Here is a 24396-nt window from a genome sequence, read left to right as displayed (position 1 = left end):
TTTGGCCGGTGTTACTGGGCCCATAATGCCATCATAGTGGAGTGAAACACGTCGGTCGTCTGATGAGAGAGTGACAGCGTGGAAACTTCCGATAGTGGAGAGATAAGAAACGGAGAAGAAGTTAGGAGTCGGAGATGAAGAGAGATATAGAGGAGATATAGTCTAGAGTTGGTAGAGTGACAACGTGCTTAACATAAAATTTATAATCTAAGAAAATCAATTTTGTTCATTGGTATTTACATAAATTACATATTTACATTTAAGTGCTACTACGCAAGTACAGTTTCAAGAGAATTAGCAGATTGTTGACGTTGTATCCTTCGGTAGACCGGAACCTAGAATTGTTAGAAAAACACTAAAAAGCTTTGTAGCTGCTTAGGAAGCGACTGAAAAACAGTGAAATTTCAATTTTCCGACCATTGTGCATTGTTGGTACTGCTCAAGGTTTAATTTTTTACTCAACGATTGTTAAAGTGGGATTACGACTTAGGGGTAAGCGGGGTAAGACCGCCCCCTTAAGCAATTCTGTTTATAGAAAAAAAAGTTGCGGCTGCAATTTCATTTTTTCTTCGCTAAGAGGTTCTTCTATTCAATACCCGCATTAAAAAAATAAGAACTGAAATATTTTTGTTTATTTTCCAGCTTTTTTTAAATTTTAAAAATTCATTGAAAATGTGCAGATCTTTTTCATGCGGGGTAAGCCCGCCCACCAGCGGGGTAAGATCGCCCACCATTTTTTGAGGATAAACAATATTTTTAGGGCCGAAACGGTTGATTCTATCGGTATAGTGTCTCTGACAAAGTTGTAGATGGTATTTTTTTTCTTTTTAAATAAAATATACACTGTGAAAAATCTGAAAAACAATTTTTTTTTCTAAGTTTTTACTTATTTTGTTTTCTGATTATTCAAGTTCAAATCAATGTTTAGGTTCCCTTTTTTGGTTTTCAAAATAAATAGATTTTTCAGAATTGGGGTTTTTCAAGATATTGAATTCATAATATACCTATCTTTAAGCTAAAAATTAAAACTCATTAAACCTGTCTGTATGATTCTTTTGAAGACTTATTATGTATAGAAAAATACTAATAGTTATTATTTCTTTTATTTATATTTTCAATTTTCTATGTTTTTTTTTTGAAGAACAAAATTACCAACGACTCTATACACCAAATAAACCGTCCAAAAAAAAAAAACACAAAAATATAATAAATAAATTTGAAAAAAAAAATATTTTTTTAATTTTATTTCTATATTTTTTCTTTAAATATTTTTAGAGTGTGTACTTTTTTCGAAAGTAAAAAACTACTATTTTCAATTCTGCCGGAGACGTCATACCTATCAAACACACCGTCCTGGCTCTAAAATTATTTTGGTTCATTAACACCATTTTCACACAGCTTTACTTTATTCAAAAATAAGTCTTGTTAAAATATATTACTAGAAAAGCTTAAACCAAATCGAAAATGGTCGATTAACATCGATGTCTTATGTGGCATGAAGTTGCTTTACTGATCCTGTGAATATTCCTTTGTAGTGTCGAGGCATTTGGGTCTTGAATAAAACAACAAGCAGTTGGATTCGTGGCGGTTTTACCCCTTGTATAGTGGGCGACTTTACCCCCAGTGGAACATTTTCATATTTGACCGAAAAAGTAGTCAAATCTACAAGATTACTCACGGCCTTCGATATTTCCGAAAGAAGATAGATTCAGGCAAGCCATTAAACGTATATTCACGAACAAAACAATAGATTTTTAGACTGAAAAACCTTAAGTCCCGTTGCCGCAAAACAATAGCGCATTGACTGGTTGCCAGCTGAGAGGTTGTTTTTGATTACTTCTGCGACCGTTCGTGCACTATCAAAACAGAAAAACGTGCAAAATGTTATGTAATTATACTGTAATAGACACGTTAAAGAAATTTTTCAATTATTTTATAACTTGGTAGTAAAACTACGGTGGGCGGTCTTACCCCGCAGGGCGGTCTTACCCTGTTTACCCCTACTTAACAAGGGAATCCTACTGTAAGAAAAACATACCATTTTCGTGCAGATATCCAATTCCTATATTTGGAATGTTTGGGTAAATACTGTGTACCGAGAAATTAAGATGAAACTTTTCGTTTGAACTCCTTCAGTCTCATTTGCCAAACAGATACCAGAAGGTTTTTTTTTATTATAGACGCTTTAACCTTAAGGGTCATTCGCGTCTTAATTTAACTTTATTTATCACAGATGTTTTAACAATATTACATTTTATAATAAATTCAGTAAACCAATAGTTTTCATAAATGTAATTACTCTGTCTTCAGCCTTTTTATCGTTTCTTAAAATTGTTTCTAATGTCCCTGAGACTTTATATTTAATTCTATCTGTTTGAAATGTTATGCATTTCAGTATTATGTGTTCTAAAGTTAGTCTGACGTTACATTTCGAACAACAAGGAGGATCAGCATATGGGGTGAAAAGGTATTCATGTGTCAGACGACTATGGCCTATTCTCATTCTTGTCATGGCTTTTTGTTCGTATGTATCGGTACGATCTTGCCATTTGGCAACATCTTTTTTTATGGTATTCAATTGGGTTCCTGGATTTGCTGAATTCCATTCATGTCTCCACGCTCCTCTGATCTTATTTTTAACTAAAAGCTTTGCATCATCACCTGTCAGTTCGTTACTTGCTTGGTTGGAGAATCTTCCGTCCTTCGCTAATTGATCAGCGTGTTTATTCCCTGGAATTCCCGCATGTCCCGGAACCCAGACTAGTGTTATATCTCTGGTTTTTATTGCTTCCTCACAACTCTGAACCCATGAGTTCTTAGAAAATCCAGTGCTTAGGGCGCGTAGGCAACTTGCACTGTCCGTAAAAATCACACATTTCGATTTGTTGGATACCTTCGAGATAGCCACCTTCAAAGCCATTAGTTCAGCGGAGAAAACAGTACAATTTTCGTTTAATTTCCCGCTCATTGAGAATTTATCGGTAAAAACTCCATAGCCTGTTTTACCATCTCCTTTTGATCCATCTGTATAAACTCTTTGGTAGTTTTTGTATTTACTTAATGTTTCCTCAAAAACTGGGAGAACTTTTGACGCGCTATCACCTGCTTTTACCTGTTTGGCCACTGACCAGTCAATCTTAGGAGGCTCGCAATTCCATTTTTGAGGTCCCCATCGAAAAAGAGGAGTTATTTCTGGAAACGTACTATCAGTAAAACCCTCAAACGATAATTTTGCTCTTTGTATCATAATTAAGTCTCTGGACGTGCGTCCTTTTTCAATCATTGCACTCCGTGCTTCTGTCTGCAAAGCAAGGTATTCAAAAGGAAGTTGGCCGGATTCACAGCATATTGCCCTGGATGGACTAGTAGGAAAAGCTCCCGATGCTATCCGTATCGCTTTGTTGTACACTGGTTTAAGTATTGGAATTACTACTTCTTTTTTTCTACTTGCTATACAGTATCCGTAGAGTAAACGTGGGACAATCAGACTATCGGCTATTTTGATCAAAGTTTCACGAGAGCTTCGAATTCGACCTCCTATCATTTTTAATATGTTTATTACGGGGAGAGTAGAATGCCGTCTATCCCCGGCGTGTTTTTGAAAGTTTAGTTTGTTATCAAATATCACACCAAGTATTTTCATGTGTTTAACTGTAGGTATAATCATTTCTTCTACCTTAACATCAGGTACTCTTCCTCGGTGTCTTCTGTGTGTGCAAGTGTGCAGTAGCTGACACTTGGAGATAGCTGTTTTAAACCCTATTGATGTTAGCCATTGTTTCGCTCGTTCGGCGGCATACTGTATTTTAGCTCTCAGGCGTTTTCGCTGTTTACCATACGCAACAATAATTATATCGTCGGCGTAGACCAGGGTTTGACGTTAACGGGTACCGAACTAAACAAGGGATTGAGGGCAATTAAAAATAAAGTTACTGACAAAGTTGACCCCTGTGGGACTCCTCGTGATGTAGAGCGAGTAGAAGAAATTGTTGAGCCTATTTTGACTTTGAAGGTTCGATCTTTGAGAAAACTTTGTAAAAATTGAAGCATGCGACCCGAAATATTCATCTTCTTAAGCGATTCTATGACTGCTTCCCTATTTACTGTATCATACGCTTTTGATATGTCGATTGATACCATCTCGCAATGCTGATTTTGTCTTAACGGCTCGTCTAGAAATTCTTCCAGCTCAGTGAAATAAACATCAGTTCCGAGTCCTTCTCTGAAAGCATATGGACGAGGATCTAGTAGTTTCTTCTCTTCCAGTTCGCACACTAATCTTCTATAATAATTCTTTCTAACACTTTACCTACACAGCTTATTAATGATATTGGTCGGTACTCTTCAGGATTTCCTTCTTTTCGGTTTTTTTGGAATTGGGACTATCATGGACTCTTTCCATCCTGTTGGGATTATTCCCGATTTCCAGCTCATAAATCTCGTCTTTCAATATATTGTTGTCGTGGGAAGGTGGGATATATAATGAAACATATGTGCGTTCTATCGGAAGCTTAACTCTGACGGCTAACGCTTGTAAACTGGTTTTGAGAGGTATTCTATGGTGTGGGAGGTCTCTTATTACGGCCACAGCTACTCCACCCCAACCAATGTTTCGAGTTGGAGGAAACCAATAAAAACTATAGTCTGGAGGGAAAGATAAGCAGTTGGGTTGACAAAGAGTTTCTTGGAGGCAGATCACGTCAGGTTGGTGAGATTTAGTTAGTAATTGCAATTATGCGCGTCTGGCACGATACCCTCTCAAATTCCATTGCGTTGCAGTTTTTTTAGTGATATTTTTAGTACTTGTTAGTCTATCTGCGTTAGTGTTTTTGTTTGTGTTGTTTTTATTCGTGTTACAGCTGATTGGTTGAATGTTAGTTGTTGTTAAGGAAATTCAGATAGACTTGCTTGTTGTGGTTCATTAAGTGGGCGGGTTATCTGTATGCTCGTTTCCGTTATGCTGGTCATCGTTTTCGGTTTCCATTGATGGTGATTCGATGTGGGTAGTCTTGTGTTTGCTGCGTTGTTTCGTTGTTTCTGCTGTTTCCTTGGGAGGAGTTGAGCTCCTTACATCTTTGACCGGTCTAGTAGGGGAGTAGTCTTTACTTGTTTGGCGACGTTTGATGTTCTTGGAGTCCAAATTGCCAGTTTCCATTTCACCGTGTTGTGGTTGTTGCCTTTCCTTCTTCAATTCAGCTACCTCTTTTATTAATACTTCAAGAAGTTTTCGTAGTTTCACTATTTCTAAATCCTTTTCGTCCAGTTTTCTTTGCATTTCTGCTAAGCCTGCGTGTATTATGTTACCAGATTCTTGATTTCTGTTCTTTCGAGCTTCGAATTTTTTTCTGGCTTCCGCAAATGATACGTCTTCATCTATCTTAATTTTGATCGTCTGTATTTCAGCATTTTTAGCGTTGCATTCCCTTGACCTGGCGCTGTGTGCTCCACTACAATTGACGCAGTGAGGACCAGCTGGACAAGGTTCTGTATCGGCATGCTCCGTGGAGCAATCCGGACACGTCGCTTTACCGTCACAGAAACGTTTTGTGTGGCCTAGCTTATGGCATTTAGTACATTGGAGGGGGCTGGGGTAGTATGTTTGTGTCTTGACTCGTACATAACCGAAATCAAGATACTCCGGAATGGTCGTACCTTGTAATGTCACTACCATCGTCGCTGTGGGGTGAAATGTTTTCTTATCATTTATGTCTCTTATAGTAAAGCGTTTGACCTCTATAGCCCGCTGAGATTTAAGGTCTGCTAGTTCTTCGTTTGTGAGCGATAATCCGAACGGACATGTCACTTAACACTTCCGAACATTGAGCGTTTCGTGGAAACCGATGATAATTGGTGTACCTATCACCTATCAGCTGTCGTAACTTTATTAGCTTTTCAATTTGTTTCGACTGTCTTACTTTCAAAATATAGCGAGCTCCTATCGCCTCTGGTCTTGCGTCGTCGATTGCGCCAACTGTATTCTCAATTGATTTGCGAATGGTGAAGGGATTGTCCGGTAGTTTACTGCTTTCGTCAGCATGTTTCATAACTAGTACTGATAGCTCTCCGTTGATAGGATCCATCCACTCGGGCATCCTGCGACCTGTGGTTGTACCATCAACCGTATCTAGGGCACTTTTGTTCTGGTTCGGCCAAGATGTGGTTGTTGTTCTCGGGTCAGGTGGAAGTGAATTTCCGCCTGCCCATTGTGACGGCCCTGAGGCCATCACACGGTAGATATCTTCTCTCCACTCACTTTTTGCAGTAGCTATTCATAGATCTCTCTGAATTTGGGAATAGAGTTAATCTCTCACGAGAGAAAATCGGTCTCCCACTCTCACTCTTTTTATTTAATCCAGTGATTGTTCGACACGACAATAGAATTTAGATGGCCGCTTGAAATAGCACGTTTTTCACTTTGACTATTGTTTCTATTTCACCATTAATCAGATCAGAATGTTCCACCTACACTCAGTTAACTGTCGATTGTCCCAACTCGTCGTACGACAAACTGTATAGTTTAAATCACTAGTTAAACTGAGCCTTAACTATTGTTTCATTACGAGTAGTAGCACACGCACGTCCGTGTTCAGTACCGTCTCGAATTGAACTCGATACCAGAAGGTATATGTTAATGGTATTCTTTCTGAGCTTTTGTTGCCATCTGTTCACGAGTACCACAAGGTTCAGTGCTTAGTCCCTCATTGTTTTTGCTCGCACATTAATCGTACATTCGCAATATACCACTCAATACCCATAGATGTGGTGTTCATTTGTACGCAGACGATGTCCAACTCTATTTCAAATGCTCAGACCACGGGAATGAATTTAATACAACAAAATTCTATCACCGCCTGGTTTAGCAACAATTTTGGTGTTTCTCAGGGCAGTATTCTTGGTCCGCTGCTTTTATTCTTTGTACATTAATTATGTTACTCTAGTTCTACCAGCTGGCACATGATTATTGTACGCAGGTGATACTAAAATAATCCAAATTTTTTGAAACCATGATGATGATGATTGTTGTAGTGTTAAAACGTTACTCGAAGTTGGAGAGTTCGGAAAACTTGTAGTACTACTTAGGGACTACAAGTTTGTCCTACATGGTTTCTCAAAATTGTACTTGAGGAGTAAGCTTTCGGTAAAACGAAACGGTAACCGAAAAAACACTTAGAAATTGAGTAAACAAACTTGCCGTATTTGAAACTCAATTATAATTCATGAATTTTTCGTAATAATATTAAAAATGTTCGAAATTATTTTTAGGATTACGAAAAAATATTCGAATTATATAATGTGTCAAGCCCAAATCAAACACCATGCAAGTAAAGCCCAGCACTCGAAGCGGAAAATCGCTAGAAGTCTCAGAAGTACACTGGTCCTTTATGATTAGCTTTTCCGATAAATGTGTATTATTTATGATTACATTAAATATCCATACTAAAAATGTTACATTAAACAGAATGTACCTTGAAAGTAGTCTAAATTGGCCCAATCATGATAGATTACCTTAATAATAATAAATAAATGATAAATCACCACAAATTTTTCTCGACGGGAGATTAAATACATGAAAATTAAGAGAGAAAAAAAACTAACACATAAAATAAATACCTAAGATAATTTTAAATCGGTTGCATATCTAAGCAGAGCAGAAAAGTGTATGCCTTGTTCAGATTGCTTTGTTCCAAAGCGTATTTCCTGAACTCTGCGAAATTATACTGTGCGAATTGATACTGTTGAAAACTTTAACGTTTACGGCAAAAAAATGGACTTTTTTCAGATGGTGATGAAAAAAAAAAACTAAGACAGATAATTGAGTAGATAAATTTCCGATTAATGGTAATTATACTATCTTATTTGCAAAAAAATCTACGTCCTTGCGAGCTGCCTTCCCGCAGATAACCGGAACATTCGCCATTGCGGACGAAAACATGCGTTTTCGTGACAAAATTGTTGGAATAGATCTAACTGATTGTCAGCCACAGCAGCACCTTCTTGGGGAACTTAGTGTGTGGTATAAATTTCACATCGAAGCTCACTTCCTTCGTGGGAGAAGTGAATTATGAAGTACCCTGCCAGTCGTTGCCATCCAGGGTGAGACAGGTCTAGTCGTCCATCACCACTGCCACGTCGCGATTCGCGAAAATCGACTTGACCATCTTATTCAACCGCTGTCGCTGCGTCATTGCCTGCAGCTCCAAGACCAGTGGACAGGACTGCCGCTACCTGTCCATGTTCTCCAGATACAAGTGCACGCAGCGATTTAGCCACTTTTCCCTCGGTCTTCATCTTCAGCATCGTTTGAAGCTCATGGTCGTTTGCCGTCCGGAGCCGGGCTTACTTTCGGTACTCTGATCGCTGTCCAATAGTGTCAAGATGTTGTAGATGCCGGAACGGACATACCCGGAGTCCACAAAGTGACGCACGACGTCCGTTTTTGACGCGGTGGGGTACTGAACGGAGTAGCTTCACTTTTTTCGCCACTACAGTTAGAGTTTGACTGATAGAGCTGTCAATTTTTTTGCTAACTTATAGGTTACTATGATTAATGATGCATGAGTAGTTACGTCAGTGCGATTAAAGGTAAACCCATGAAAAATCGGCAATTTTTGTCCCTTTTTACACCGCAAACGTTATTATTTCGTTTTCAAAGATTTCATTTTCACTCAAACCACAGCTTTTAGTCTGAACCCTTTGATTGTTGCTTTAAATTGCTGTATCAGATTTATACGATGACGGGTATAATTTCGGCTCAGCAGTCTTAAATAAGTAGAACGATCTGGTTTTTTACTGTCAGTATGTAAAAAACCAGATCGTTCTACTTATTTAAGACTGCTGAGCCAAAATTATACCCAATCATCGTACAATTCCCAACAGTCGATTTCTCATACAACAATCATGCATCAGATTGATTTATAGTCTAGGCCGATTCCCACATGTGTCACATTATCAAACTGCGCTGCTCGGTTGTCCTCTTTTAAATTTTCTATGTACCGTAAACTGGAACGAATTTGACATGTTTTTCAATATATCTTGAATATTTTAGGAATATACTGAATATTTTTTTTTGCTATTTTCAAAATGGGTACTGGAATGCATTGAACAAGATTACATTACTACTTCAAAATTTAGAAACAATTCAATACTTCAAATTTATTTTAATGAATTGAAATAATGAATGCTTAGACAAAATTAAACATCTTAAAACGGCTACAGGGTGTTTAATAAGTTCGAATACGCTTTTAAAAAGTGTTTGTGTTGTATGATGAGTTTGAGGTTAATCTCAAACGAATAGCACGCGGCACGCACCTGGTTCATCGGCATCTCGTCTCAGATCTTGAAAATGAGCTTCTTAAATTGATTTAGAGCGCTCACTTTATGTTCACTTTTCTAAAAACAGAAAAGTCCAGGGGATCAAGGCCCAGGGAGCAAGGAAGCCATAAAGTCTCATCGAGAAAAGCAGTCAAATTCTCCCGACACCACGCTTGGACGATATTCGCCGTGCGAGTCGTTGCGCCGTTCCATTGAAAGACGGTTTTATAGTAAGCGACTTATGTTTTCAAGTTCTTCTGGATAAACACCAGTGGATAGGGAGCTTCTCACACCTTAATGAGGTCACACAAACTATCACCGATCAGGAATCGCGGGATGTTTATGTGAGGATGCTGGTCAACGTCAACTCAGCAAGAAATACGAACTCCTGATCTGCGTGTCGCGAATGTATCAGTTTGGATTTGTCCAACCTCTTCTGCGTTGTAGCTTCCGTTACCCCGTGAACCTTGCGTTTATTGTACGGCTTGTATCCCAGGTCCTTTGTCATGATGATGTTGGCAGTCCCGATCAACACATCCAGGTCAGTAGCGATCTTTCGAATCGAGCGGTTTATTTTTCGAAAAAACTCACCACCTTGATGGCTACTGGCCGGTACCGACAGATGATGGTATGGATGAAATTTCGCTTCACCCCGTGGCACAGTGGTCCAATAAGGCAAAAAGTGGAACTAAGTTGCATTTTACACGAAAATGATGTTCGGAGGAATTGTTAAGGTACACAAAACATACATTTTTGCCAAAGACCATACATCTCCAGGATATTGCCTTACAAAGTTATATAATATTTTAGATTATTTTTTCGATAACTTCAAGAACGTATAGGTTAGAAAGGTGCAAGTGGGATCATGATGTCAATGTTTTTACTTGAAGTTAAGCTGAAGAGCTATAAACTCTTTTAGGTTCCATTTGTCTGAATTGACCCATATTAGAGTACGGCGGGCATATGTTACAGTAGGTTTTCATATATTAAAAATACTAACTCTTTTGTGTTAAGAGATAGAGGAATGGTTTATTTGGAAAAGTTCTACAACGTGCAAAAATATGGAACTTTGCTGAACAAACAAAATTCCTATCTTCATTGGGTACAGAGTTACAGAGTATCTTAAACATAAGTTAATCAAAAGCTAGTTTTTTGTACTTAACTTTTGTTAGTTACATTTTACAAGAAAATGTTGTTCTGAAAAAGCATTTGGGCATACTAAGCACAAGTTTTTGTTGAAGACCACACATCTCCAGAACGTTTTCTTATAAAGTAATAGCATACAGTCAGGTTTTTTTTACGCGGGGGATACGTACCTCGTAAAAAAAAACCGCGTAAAAAAAACCACGTTAATTCGAAAATCCGCGTAAAAAAACCGCGCTAATTCAAAAATCCGCGTAAAAAAACCGCGGTAATTAAAAAATCCGCGTAAAAAAACACGTTTTTTTTAAATCCGCGTAAAGTAGTCCAGCAAGAAGGGCTTTAGAAAAAAACCCGAGACGCTCTAGAACCAGTATTTAAAATTGTCCTCTTTGGCGGTCTTTGAGGGTCATTCCGGATCTTTAGGTGGGCAGAGAGTATTTTTGTACTAAGTCTTTTACTAGATAAACACTTAAACGTTTCTGGTTCCAACCCACGTTAATTCGGAAATTCGTGAATTTTTTTTTAATTTGCGCGGTATCCGCGTTAATTCAAAAATCCGCGTAAAAAAACCGCGTTGATTCAAAAATCCGCGTAAAAAAAACCTCGTAAAAAACGCGTATAAAAAAACCGCGTAAAAAAAAAAACCTGACTGTATCTTAAAAAAAGCGGCAATTGGAATCTTGATGTCAATACTTTTTCTCAAAGTTTAGCTCGAGTACTTAAAACTCCATCAAACTCCTCAAACAAACCATTTGTCCCAATCAACTCACTCTTTATTTGAAACGTTATTAAAGTTTTCGAAAAAATAAGCTATATTATTCTACAACTTTGTAAGGAAGAGTCCTAGAGATGTGTGGTCTTCAACAAAAATGTGTGTCCATTGGTCTCGGATCTGCAGGAAATGACGCAGTGGCAGCGGCTGAATAAGATGGTCGAGTCGATTTTTCCGACAAATCGCAACGTGATGGTGCTGAGACCTATCTCACCCTGAATGGCAACGACTGGCAGGGCACTCCGTATTTTTTGTCCCCCACGAAGGAAGTGAGCTCCGAGGTGAAATTCTTTTCACACACCAAGTTCCCAAAGAAGGTGCTGCTTTGGCTGGCAATCAGCGAGAAGCTCCGTACTGGCCGTGAATAAAGAAATTTATAGTACGAAGCGCCTGCCGGAAGTTGCGTCGTTCATCAAGGGGCGAAGACGCAGTGCTCAGGCCGGATCTGGTGTCAGCCTCGACTACTCGAAGCAATCGTTGGACGAGATAAAGCGGCTGAAAATCGATGCGGTACCAAAGTCGGCCAACCCACCCAACGTTCCCCAGCTGCGTCCCATCCAGAGTTTCTGGAAAAACCAGAAGCGTTAGACCTACTCCAACAATTTTGTCGCGAAAATTGAGGAGGAATTGATAAATAAAACGAAGAAAGAACTCAAAAACATGCCTACACGCATGTCTTCGTCCACCATGACGAATGTTCCTGTAAACTTCCGGAAGGCCACTCGCAAGGGCGTGGAATTGCTTTTGCAAATGAGCTTTTAAAATTAAATTCCATGGGAAATTCATTAAAATTAGTTATCTTGGTTTTTGGTTCGTCCCCCGGCTACGCCTTTGTCAACAATGAATCTTTCTTTCTGAAAATCGATTGCTTTTCTCTCCAGCATTTAAATTTACAAAAATTTGAAATCGATTGATATCAGAAATGTTTATATTCAATGACAAATAACTGCGATATAACCTCTTGAAGCCTGACACTTTTTTAGTGATTACATATTCAAATTTTCATTTTACACCTTTAATCCTATGTTATACGTAGTTCTACGTCAAAAAGTATAAAATTCTGAAATCCACGCTAGTCTTCTGAATATCCACTCGAAAGAATTTTTCACTTCTGCACTATCTTGTAATGTGCAGAGTGTTCGAGTCTCGTAGTCGTTTGATTATAATAGATTGTGATTACCTGTTCTCACTTCTACCTCATGTTTACTTATTAAACATACTATGCCGCGTGAAAAACGAAAAACTGACACGAACGGATGTACAGATTTACTATCCTAGTTGTAACCGTATCGTTTCTCCGCTCTTAATCACGCTATAAACAACACAGGTGTTAAAACCTTAAATATGTAAAAGAACCTTCGTTAAACATTAACGCTTTTTCGGTTAGACACATGCGCAACCAGGAAAATGTTCGAAGCGCGTAATTGCCACCATCCCACGTTCGAAATCAGTTACACAACTATTTCGCGTGCGGTTTATCCGCAATCAATGTTGACAGCCGCTCATCATGAACCGAACACGTTACAGACCGGATCACTGACATGCAAATTTGCTCAAACTGCCCTATAAATTACCGCCGTTCTGCTCGGTTCGGCTGGATTTTAAGTTGGAAAATTGAACAATAATGTCTCACTTGAAATTAGCGCTTTTGCCGTTGGGACTACTTTCCTGGTTCCTGGTGGATCTTGCTCAGGTTACCGTGCGAGGGGACCTTTCATATTCAGCCATAATATGTTATACTGTTGTATCAATTACAGGCTAAACACGTGATAGACGTCAACGCCTATTTTGAGGACTGCGAAAATGGATTACCGCTTCCGGCGGTGAACATCGATGAGCTCGAATCGCTGGAAGATGAGGAAGGAAATTCGATGCTAAACGGAAATATGGTGTTCAACGAAAATTACTCCGCACCCGTGGAGGTTAGAGCGCTAAATTAACTGCAGAACGCCACGAAGAAAAAACAAATTTACGATGTAATTAATTGTGCGTTTTGTTTGCTTTTTCCCTCAGCTTAAAATCTCTACAGAGCGAATGAAGCAGGGCTCGTGGACCAACGGCGAGGTTAATCGTAATATCGACGACATCTGCTCCCTGCTGAAAGAGAACATAGAGCCGTGGTACGTGATGACTAAACTAATGTCCGATTGTCCATTCGAAGCCGGCGTAAGTTTTCGTTCCAATGTTCGGAACCAAGTTTGCGTTGTGAGTTATTAAAGTGGGCTGTCTCATTCACAGCAAGTTGAATCCTTCGACCACGCCGTTCTTGGGGATTTGGGCCTAGATATCCCGGCACCATTTGCTGGCGATTGGCGATTGTACGCGGAGGTGACCTCCGTGAGAAACGAGAGAAAGGTGACCGAGTGCGTGCGAATATCGTTCGCAATCAAGGAAATTTAGGACGGTGATTTTCGAATTAAGCAAATATATTCGCGGGTAACCGCTTGCTGTAAGAAAAAGCAAGAATATATACGTTTTGAGTAGTTTTTTTTACTGTAACAAAAAGGCTGTTTGCCGCTTTAATACATAGATAAGGTTTGGTAAGGGGTTGGTCGTGGTTTCGAGTCTTAGTAGAATCAGGCCATTTGGTTGTCAAAGGACTTCAACATGGGTTCATTCTCAGGCTCACCACCACATACCCTTCCTTCAAGCTGAATTCTATAGTACCCTTGTTGACTTTCATCCTAACAAAAAAGTCCCTTTTATGATAAAACTGTTCTGAGTAACGTATAGTAGTTCTCTTCAGGGAATTGTAATTATGACGCGGTCTTGGCTGGAGGAACGAGGTTTCGATAAGACATCCTTCCTCTTGTCAAAAATATAAGTCCTACTAATAATAAACCAGAGGTGAAGCATTGAGTGGGAATTGTAATTGTGACGCGGTTGTTGGTAGGAGGAACGAGGTTCGATAAGACTCCTTCCTCTTGACAAAATAAGTCCTTCTTATAATAAATCTGATTTCAGAAATATTTACCCTCTCAGGGAATTGTAATTGGCGATATTGGCACGAGGAACGAAGTTTCGATAAGACTTCTTCCTCTTGACATAATAAGTCCCTCTTAGAATAAACTTGGCCAGAGAGGAACGTTAGGTGTAGCCTCAGCTCAGGGAATTGTAATTTGGCGATATTGGTAGGATAGAAAAGAGGCTCGGTATAGTAGAGCAGCGAGCTTGAAATGAAAGGGTAAACTCTCACACACAAGCACGGATATAAATAAAAAAAAGCGTATCATTCACTTCAATAGTGATACTACCAATAATATGAAGTGCGGAGTACAGAAAACACCCGGGCAGTGTGTCGAACAGTTGACATTTTTGCATGACACCGTATCGAAAAATACTGTTGCCTCTCTTGTGGACTGCGACAGCAGCGTTCAACTGTACGCTTCTCTATTTGAGAGAATCGTGTGACTTAAAGCCAACACGGATGGTTAACGATTCTCTTTTGTGCCGATCTCCAGCCGCTTCGATATCTCGACTGTCGCATTGTGCGAATGACAATAATTGGCAATCATGCGACAGTTTAGCACAGTAATAAGATGGAAAATTAATAATTACTATGTATGTACTGCCGAAAAATATCATCAAACGTGTACACCGAAAAATTTTAATCTCAACTTTTAAACCTTTTCATTCGAAAATAGTTCGCTGTAGCGAAAGTCTCATCCAAATTTTGCATATTTAATCAAAAACAGGACAATAAAAGCATGAATCTTACAAATTCAATTAACGTCCTCGTGCCAAAATAAAAATTGACGCTAAGAAAATTGATTCCACTTCAATTCGTAATAAATTCAATAAATACTACAGACAGCTTCAGTCAATAACACACGATCTATTCAATGACAACAATATAAAAAAAAGTGAGCGAGAGAATTGTTGTTCATATTGAATTCGTGACGAAAAGCAAGAGATAATGCAGATCGTATTAAACTTCGGTAGCGGCTACTGTTGCGTAGTGTTTCATTCCACAGAGGTAATCACAAAAATCTTGCTGCTGTCGTGTGAATACTGTAGCGTACCAGTACATTTCCCTACCCTGCACCTGGGCAGTATCGCAATAGATCAAAATGTCTCTGGTCGCAGTGATGAGTCCACACATAGAAAAAAAAATTACGTATCGCATGATTACCGCCTGTTTGCAGGCCGAGAAATTCAATTGAGGCTTAGACTGATCCGGAGCGATCCATAGATTTAGTGGCCATGTGGATAGCGGCGACATCGTTCAGCAATACCCACGAAAAAAAAAAATCTTAGTTGACATTACTACTACTGGTGGCACTGGTCGAGGCTCGAAACTTTCTAGAAACTTATCGCGGGATAAGTGAAAGTCAGAGTAAGAAGAATTGCGTGTTCACAGTAGAATAGAGTAGAATCAGCGTTGGGCTAGTATCGATAATTTCTGGGGATGAGCGATTTTGAACACATTGGGGTAGTCAAAATCAAAATCGAATGGGGGGTATTTCGAGAAAATTTCAAATTAAATTTTAAATCGAAAAAAATGCAATGTTGGCAACACTGCAGAAAAAAAATGACCACGTAGTTCGAGTCTAAATCTAAAACCCTTCAAAATGATATGTCAATATCACCTGTAGCTTTTCTGAGGCCCAAGATATCCGCAAATTAAAAAAGATGCTTTGCTAAATTCGCAAAAAGTGGAAGCAGTCCCATTGGCCGAGGGGTCCACCAATCGGTGCAACACTTTGTATTTATAAGTATCGGACCAAAATACATCGACTCACAAATTTTGGTCGAAATCGGAGATGATCGATGCATTTCCTCGGACACTTGACATGAAATGAGCCCTCTGCATTCTCTCAATCCTATCAATCCAAGTTGTCTGGTAAGGCGCCCACACTACAGCTGACGACCCACAGTGGGACCAAACTGAAAAAAGGCGGACAAAAGTCTTTTTCGACGTTTTAGCATATAGGTGTCTTCGGAGAAGTTTTCTAATATGCGATTTTAAAAATTTGATTCGTTGTAAATGTTATTGAGGGGGTGTTCAGTCAAAATAAAAGCAACAACATCTAGTTGCAAGATATCAAACTTAGGTCTTCGGCAAAGTTGTAGAACTATAAAATTTATGAATTTTTCTCGAAGACACTAAGTGTCTATATTGTAAAACCATTGAGCTATAGTTAAATTTCTGTCAACACCCCCTTAAAATCAATTTATTGAGTTTCTTGAGTTTGAATCGCATTTAATCGAGTTAACATGTTCTACACAGTTGTTGATGTCATCAAGATACACAACTTTTCTTCGACTTCAACATCGTATATCGAATGGTTTGCTCAGAAAATTGATTTTGAGTCAAAATTTTACTCATTTTTCAATTAATATATCTCAATGAGTGGCACTTTAGGGCTGCCAAAATTAGCATAATTTAATCAGTCGTTGTATACACTAGAAGTGTATGAAAAATCATGGCCGGGTATGATCGGGTATTATGGTTTTCCCAGCAATATTTTCGATCATACTAATCAAATTTCTGATGACCTTGTATACGGATTTCACACTAACTCAACCAGATGTTGGCAGCAGTCTCTCAGAATTCCATGAAACTTTGTTGATGTGTAAGCCTGTGTAAGTCAATATCTAAATAATTGTAAGATATAGAGAAAACTTTCCAAGAGATAACTCACAGGAAATTGCCTGAGTTTTTATTAAAAATTCAAAAATCAACACACTGAAAAAACGGGTTCTGAAAAAACAAAAAAATATTTAGAAAAGCAGATCAGCTCAGATTTCTTTGAACTTCAATTTTCATATAAAAAATTTAGCTATCAATAATCTTCTGAGCATTTTAAAAAGGTCAGTTTTATGGGAAAACAGTGTTTCTAACAAAAAAAAATATGTCCAACATTGTTTCATGTTGGAAACATTCCAAGGGCACGACAAAATTGTAAGAAAAAGTTTTTTTTTCTTAAAAGTGTCTTTTTTAAAAAAAAATCTGTATAAAAACGATGTGTTAAGAAATTAAAATAGCCTTTTTCTCCTCAAATCACTTTTTGTTTTTAAGATCAACTTCTTTTAGTCTACGATCTTAAATTTAATTTTTCCAAAATCTTTTAATTTTAATTGCAAGCACGACGCAGACTGACTTTGGTCTCGATCGCACAGGTCTATAAGAGTTATCAGCATCTGCTGACTCTTCTGTGTGTGATGAGACATTCCATTCAGTCTATAAATAACGCTTGCACAGCAGTGTGTGTAGTTAGGGATGATTGGTCAAAACACCATGCCGGAGACAGGGAGATTGCGGGTTCATGTCCCGTCGGGATGCGGTATATTTTTCCAAATCTGTATCATATTTCCAGTTCGCTTAATTTTCGTTCTCTCTACTTCATATACTGTCTGCTTAATGAACTTTTAATGACAGTTTCCTAAAAGCCATCCCTCGAAAACTTTTCTATATTCCTCTTCATTATGTTAGATATATCTTATTATACAAAAGACATAAAATGTTCAGACCTCTAAATAAATTATCGAAAAAAAGTTTGCAAAGTTGCTTTGTTTAGGAAGGCTTTCATACTTACAAAGTTCCAATGAATTCTGAGAGACTGCTGCCAACATCTGGTTGAGTTAGTGTGAAATCCGTATACAAGGTCATCATAAATTTGATTAGTATGATCGAAAATATTGCTGGGAAAACCATAATACCCGATCATACCCGGCCATGATTTTTCATACACTTCTAGTGTATACAACGACTGATTAAATTATGCTAATTTTGGCTGTCACAAAGTGCCACTCATTGAGATATAATAATCGAAAAATGAGTAAAATTTTCGCTCAAAACTAATTTTTTGAACAAACCATTCGATATACGATATTGAAGTCGAAGAAAAGTTGTGTATTTTGATGATATCAACAACTTTGTAGAATATGTCAACTCGGTTAAATGCGATTCAAACTCAAGAAACTCAATAAATTGATTTTAAGGGGGTGTTGGCAGAAGTTTAACTATAGCTCAATTGTTTTACAAAATAGACACTTAGTGTCTTCGAGAAAAATTCATAAATTTTATAGTTCTACAACTTTGCCGAAGACATAAATTTGATATCTTGCACCTAGATGTTGTTGATTTTATTTTGACTGAACACCCCCTTAATAACACTTTCAACGAATATCTTCAAATATTTCAAATTGCATATTAGAAAACTTCTCTGAAGACACCTATATGCTAAAACGTCGAAAAAGACTTTTGTCCGTCTTTTTCAGTTTGGTCCCACTGTGCGACCCCACAATCGATATTACTAACGCCGAATATAACGATATCAGGCAATGGATATCAGTGAAATCTTTAGACCACTTCATAAGGAATCCTAGCTGACGACTTGCACGGTCAATAATATTGGCTCGATGTGGCCTAAAAGTAAATTTATCATCAAGTAGTATCCCAAGGTCGTTAATTTCATTGACACGAGCTAGAGGTGTACGTTCGATTGTGTAAGTAGCTTTCATGGGATTACTACATCGATGAAATGAAATTACAGCACATTACTGGACACTAATAGTCATTAGGTTTCTTTTACACAAACCTCAAAAATATCTTCTGTCTGAAATAGGATTTTATGCACCATCCAGAGTTCTACGATCGAGATCCATGCTTCAAGTTGAGTTTCAGTCAATGCAATATGCTGCTCATTCTCCGATTTCTTCAATGGTTCGTCAATCCAACCGCTATTCTAATCAGTTCGACTTCAACCAAACTCCCATCCTATATCGCCGCAGAGTTGAGAGCAGTATGTAAAAACTATTTTAAAATAAATAAATTATGTTATTGTGAATCATGTCATTGTGAATTGGGTTGTTGTAAAATGTAGTGTAATGCTTTTGTTATTTTTAAAAGTTTGTGGGTTTTTTATGCATGTTTGAGGAGAGTATTGAAGACCACATCCGATGAGCTTTTCCCACCCACAAGTCTTTATCTTTTATTTAGATCGTAAATGATCAGATATAGAATTGAATAAATAAAAAAAAATCCTAAGAAGAATCCAAGGAGGTCTATGAATCAGAAAAATGGGGTGTTCGGACTTCTTAGTCCGGCGAGTTGTGACCAAAACCCTATGCTATAAGTCGTATACGCTACACAGAGGTCAATTCATAAACGCTGCGATCAAATTAAGGCGATTGGAGAGAGCTAGAAGTCGGTTATAGTATCTTCATTATCATCATACTAATCATGTAATTTTTTTCTTTGACTTGAAGAGGTTGTGTATGAGATACGACTGCAAGAAAAAAGTAGAATTAAGGCAGTTTGTCTAATGTCAATTTATATTTTGCAACAGGTTAGAAAACACTCAACTGAAATTAATCAATTTGATGCACCGAAGCTAGTGCTAACGCTAAGATACTGGAAGTCATCATCTTGGATTTCGAAATGGCATGTGAGATCGATTTAAGGTCTTTGAGTACCCGCCAGATTACGGGAATACAGTGCTTTTTCGATTTTATCACGGTCAAAAAAAAAAAAAAATTCATCGTGAATATGTCGAATCCGTGAAATGATAAAATTTAGATTTTTTTGTGGTTGGTTCAATTCAAATTCATGACATCTTGAGTAAAACGATGCACTTTTTTTTTCAAGTTTAAGATACAATTGAATAAACAAGAAAAAATTAGTTCATAATATTTTCTTCCATAGCACTTTCGCGAACTTTTTCACGGTAATAATACATGCAATATCAATATGATTTGTACTACCAATTCTTTAGAATGCTTAGAAGAGTCTAATGTTTGTTTATGTGAAATTGTGGAACCGCTACACGGTGACAAAAAAGTCCGGTAATACTTTTTTGGGGTCGCCTTTAGCCTACACGTTGCATCTCTCTGGTGCCATCTATGTCAAATATATGTCAAATGAAAAGGTTAACTTTGCTGCCCAAAGTGGCAGAGTTTCGTTTCTGTGCAGTTTGTTTACATTGAGTTGTGAGCCTTGGCAGAGTTAAGAGCACATATTCAAACACCTAAAACCGCTCGGAATCAACCGGAAATTCGTGTACCGGACCATAAATCGGTACCTAGGGACCGGAGGCACCGAGGACAAGGCACGATCTGGACGACCAAGGTCTGTGAGAACTCCAAGGCTGAAAAAGATTATACGAGACCGGATTCGCCGGAATCCCGCCCAATATGCACGGAAGCTGGCCAGGAACCTTAAAATGAACCGAGAATCACTCCGCCTGCTTCTGCGCAAGGATTTAAAACTTACACCGTACAAAAAAACAGGTGGTTCATGGGGTTACCAAAGCTACAAAGGACAAGAGGTACCAACGGTCGCGGGAGTTGCCCGGTTGGCGCGCAGATGACGAGATTATTTTGAAGTAGAATACTTCTCTCAGGAAGTTTGGCTACATAGGGGTGTAAAATGAAAATATAAAACCGAAAAAAGTGAAAAATATGTCCAATTTCAAATGCTAATAAATCGGTTAGTATTCGATGGATTTCCTTCGTTCTTGCAGCGATAGATTGTAAAATCTTCCAAGATTCTTCCCAAATGAAGATAATTGTAATTTTATTATTCAAACTATTGTACTATTGAAAATAGTCAAGCCTTGTCAAAACGAAAAATTCGACCTCTGATTGGTCGTTATATGATTCCCAAGCACGGTCGACAGAATCATATACTATTTGGCCTATATAAAGGCTGGTTTCAGCCGAAGCCGCTCATAACAGTTCTAGACAGCGACAACAGCAGGCAATAATTGAATGAAAATTGCAATTGCAGCAATCGGTCTTTTCCGAGGCTACTAAATGTTTTTGGAAGAGCGTAATGAATGATTATTAATAAACTGCAACTGAGGTTTGATGCTGCTGCAAATGCACAGCAGTGTGATGTTTATTACGATTTGTTGATATTGTGCATAACAAGCGGTATATACGAAACAAATCCGATTTCAAACAGAAAAGTTTGGCACGTTCTGCTCACGATGCTTAGTCTGTTTTAGAAAATTCCTAACACTTTATTAACAAGGATGTAACGTCTTGAAGAAGACGGTTAAAGTTTGACATCCCAGCAGAATTACGACCTTAATACTCATGTCTACCATCGGCAATATCAAACACGCAACAATTTGCTGCCACGCGACACGGAGACGGGAACATTCTTTTCCTTCCAAGCCGCACAACACGACACAATACATATTACTTTGTTGCCTTTATGAGAGCTCTATCGGTCCGGCTCGACAGAATGTCCACAAGAAATTGTTTTTGTACATCCCTGTTACGAAAATCTGTAGGAACTGAAAATAAAGGCGGGTCCAGAATGAATGAGATGTATTTTTCGTACATGAGTATTATGACATACAAAATAAAATTTTTCGAACGTTGTAGAATGGTATAACTGGAAATAATTTAGCCACACCAATTTTTCTAGTTATATAATTCCACAACGTTCGAAAAATTTATTATGTCAGAGCGGATATCGCACGCTATCTGACCATGAAGCTTTTATGCAATAATTGAATGAAAATTGCAATTGCAGCAATCGGCCTTTTTCAAGGCTACAAAATGTATTTGGAACAGCATAATAAATAGCTATTAATAACTGCAACTGAGGTTTGATGCTGCTGCAAATGCACAGCAGTGCGATGTTTATTGCGATTTGTTGATACTGTGCTTAACAAGCGGTATATACAACAAAAATCCGGTTTCAAAATGACTGACACGCAAGCAGCCGGGTTATCTTTCTTGTAAGAGTATTCTACTTCAACCTTACGGTCGTGGCTTTGCACACAACCCTCCTGTGATTTTTTTCGGACGAGAAGCTGTTCGTTTTGGAGCAAGCAGTCAATCGCCAAAATGATCGAGTTTGGAGTGTGATCCTCCAGCAAGCTCCTGCGGACAAGCTTAACTTTCCCGGTTCCAAAATAAGACGTCAGTGATGGTTTGGGGAGCCATTTGCAAGAGAGGTAAACTGCCTCTAATTTTTATCGATAAAGGGGTCAAAATCAACGCAGCGTACTACCTGGACACGGTTTTTAATAAAAATATTCTGCCTCAAGCTGAACTATTGTTTGAAGACGATTACTACTGCTTCCACCAATTGGGCTTCATCCCTTACCGCAAAGGTTGTTCAGGCGTGATTTGAGGAAAACTTGACCGATTTCATTTCGAAGAATGAATGGCCTCCGTCGTCTCCGGATCTCAATCCACTAGAATATTTCGTGTGGGGATACATGATGTCGAAGCTGAACGACTATTTTTTTTATAGGGGGGGGGGGGGGGAGTTTGTAATGATTTATTTTTGTACTAAAATATCTATTCAGAATTAGTATTGTGTGTTCTGCCACAAATGGTGACATTTCAACACTATTTTATATATTTGTACGCTTTTTAGTATTATTGAATGTTATTAGCTTTCGCAGTTAAGATAATGTTATTGTAGGAAAATTATTAAACCTACTTGTCAAGAAAAAAAAGGAATAGAGGGAATAAAACGAAACTTAAAATAAACTTAAAACTATCTTACTGACTATAAAGTGAGCTGATCGTTGCAATTGAGGATTGCAACGATTTTTGTCGGAATTTGTTGATAATTCGGCTTGTCATATTTTTTAATGTTTCTACATTAGTGAGCCTATGTAGCTCGTTCGTGCTAAACCAGGGAGGACGCTTCAAAATCATTTTCAAAAGTTTATTCTGAATCCTTTGAAGTGTCTTCTTCCTGGTTGCACAACAACTTGTCCAGATGGGAACTGCATATAACATTGCTGGCCTAAAAATTTGTTTGTAAATTAACAGTTTATTCTTGAGACAAAGTCTAGAATTCCTGTTGATAAGAGGATATAAACATTTGATATACTTATTGCACTTTGACTGGATATTTTCAATGTGCTCCTTGAAAGTAAGATTCTTATCATAAATTAGCCCTAAGTATTTAACTTGATCAGACCAATTTAAGACCACACCGTTCATCTTAATAACGTGGTTATGGGTGGGTTTGAGAAATGAAACTCTTGGCTTATGAGGAAAAATAATTAACTGTGTTTTAGAAGCATTAGGGGAAATCTTCCATTTCTGCAAGTATGAAGAAAATATATCTAAACTTTTTTGTAGCAGACTGCATATAACACGAAGGCTTCTTCCTTTTGCAGAAATGCTTGTATCGTCACAAAACAGAGATTTCTCACAACCTGGTGGTAAATCAGGAAGATCAGAAGTAAAAATGTTATATAAGATTGGGCCCAAGATACTCCCCTGAGGAACACCAGCTCTAACAGGCAATCTATTAGATTTTTCATTTAGATAGTTAACCTGGAGAGTGCGGTCAGTTAAATAACTTTGTATCATTTTTGTGAGGTAAAGCGGAAAACTGAAATTTGACATTTTAGCTATTAAACCTTTATGCCAAACACTGTCGAATGCCTTTTCCATATCTAGAAGAGCAGCTCCAGTCGAATAGGCTTCAAGTTGAACGACTATAAAATCACAAATTTGGAGCAATTCAAGCGAGTTATCACGAAAATCTGGGACGAGATACCGATGGAGCACGTGCGCGCCGCTTGCGACGTTTTTCCGAGACGTCTGAAGGTGGTGTAATTCCGAGATATCGCCTGTGAAGTATTTTTCTGAGTTACTAAATAAAGCTATGAAAGCCAGATTCGGATTTTCTTCTTATTTTTTTAAATATTGAGATTTTCCTGTGTGACCGGACTTTTTTGTCACCCTGTAGATTTTATTATTTTTTGATCCACGTTTTATGAGCACCAAACCATAGGGTTAAAAGGTCTTCTTTCTCTGTTGCTCGAATAATATGTAATTTTGGCTCCAAAATTTTTCAAATTTATGACACAAATGAATTGTAACAGATGTGACATTTGGTTGCCTTAGAAAATTGATCGAATAAATTGAGTTCATAAGAATATACACTTGCAAGGACAAAAAGCATAAGTGAAAATGATGTTTCAAATACACTTTCTACAACTGGAAATACATTATACATTATACATTATACATTATTTTATTTAAAAAGTGTGATAAAAACGAAAAAAAAGCGTGAGAAAATTGAGCGTGAGTTGGCGAGTAGTGATAAAAACGACTGTTGATAAAATCGAAAAAGCACTGTACTCATTTTATGTTGTATTTGGTCTTTTCATGCTGTTTTCCAGTAACTGGAACCATGGATCGGTCGTTTTGAGATCTCTGGGTTTCAATCCGATTCC

The 24396-nt window shown here is 38.0% G+C and overlaps 2 protein-coding genes across 7 annotated transcripts in view; one reads left to right on the top strand and one right to left on the bottom strand.

The window, feature by feature from the left end:
- LOC129727508 (connectin-like) overlaps positions 1 to 24396 on the bottom strand; it is a 507752-nt gene that overhangs the window by 473350 nt on the left and 10006 nt on the right. The gene's annotated exons all lie outside the window — the stretch shown is intronic.
- Positions 12835 to 13712, top strand: LOC129727511 (uncharacterized). Of its 2 annotated transcripts, none has more exons than XM_055685403.1 (4): positions 12835 to 12920; positions 12985 to 13149; positions 13241 to 13393; positions 13466 to 13708. In XM_055685403.1, the coding sequence occupies exons 1-4, from the start codon at positions 12852 to 12854 to the stop codon at positions 13625 to 13627; spliced, it is 549 nt and encodes a 182-aa protein (XP_055541378.1). In that variant the 5' UTR covers positions 12835 to 12851; the 3' UTR covers positions 13628 to 13708. The 2 variants fall into 2 exon arrangements, with proteins under 2 accessions (XP_055541378.1, XP_055541377.1); XM_055685402.1 differs by having other exon boundaries at positions 12839 to 12926; positions 13466 to 13712.

The sequence above is a fragment of the Wyeomyia smithii genome, chromosome 3, assembly GCF_029784165.1.
Source record: "Wyeomyia smithii strain HCP4-BCI-WySm-NY-G18 chromosome 3, ASM2978416v1, whole genome shotgun sequence".
Classification (NCBI taxonomy): domain Eukaryota; kingdom Metazoa; phylum Arthropoda; class Insecta; order Diptera; family Culicidae; genus Wyeomyia; species Wyeomyia smithii.
This window is presented reverse-complemented; position numbering and strand designations above follow the sequence as displayed.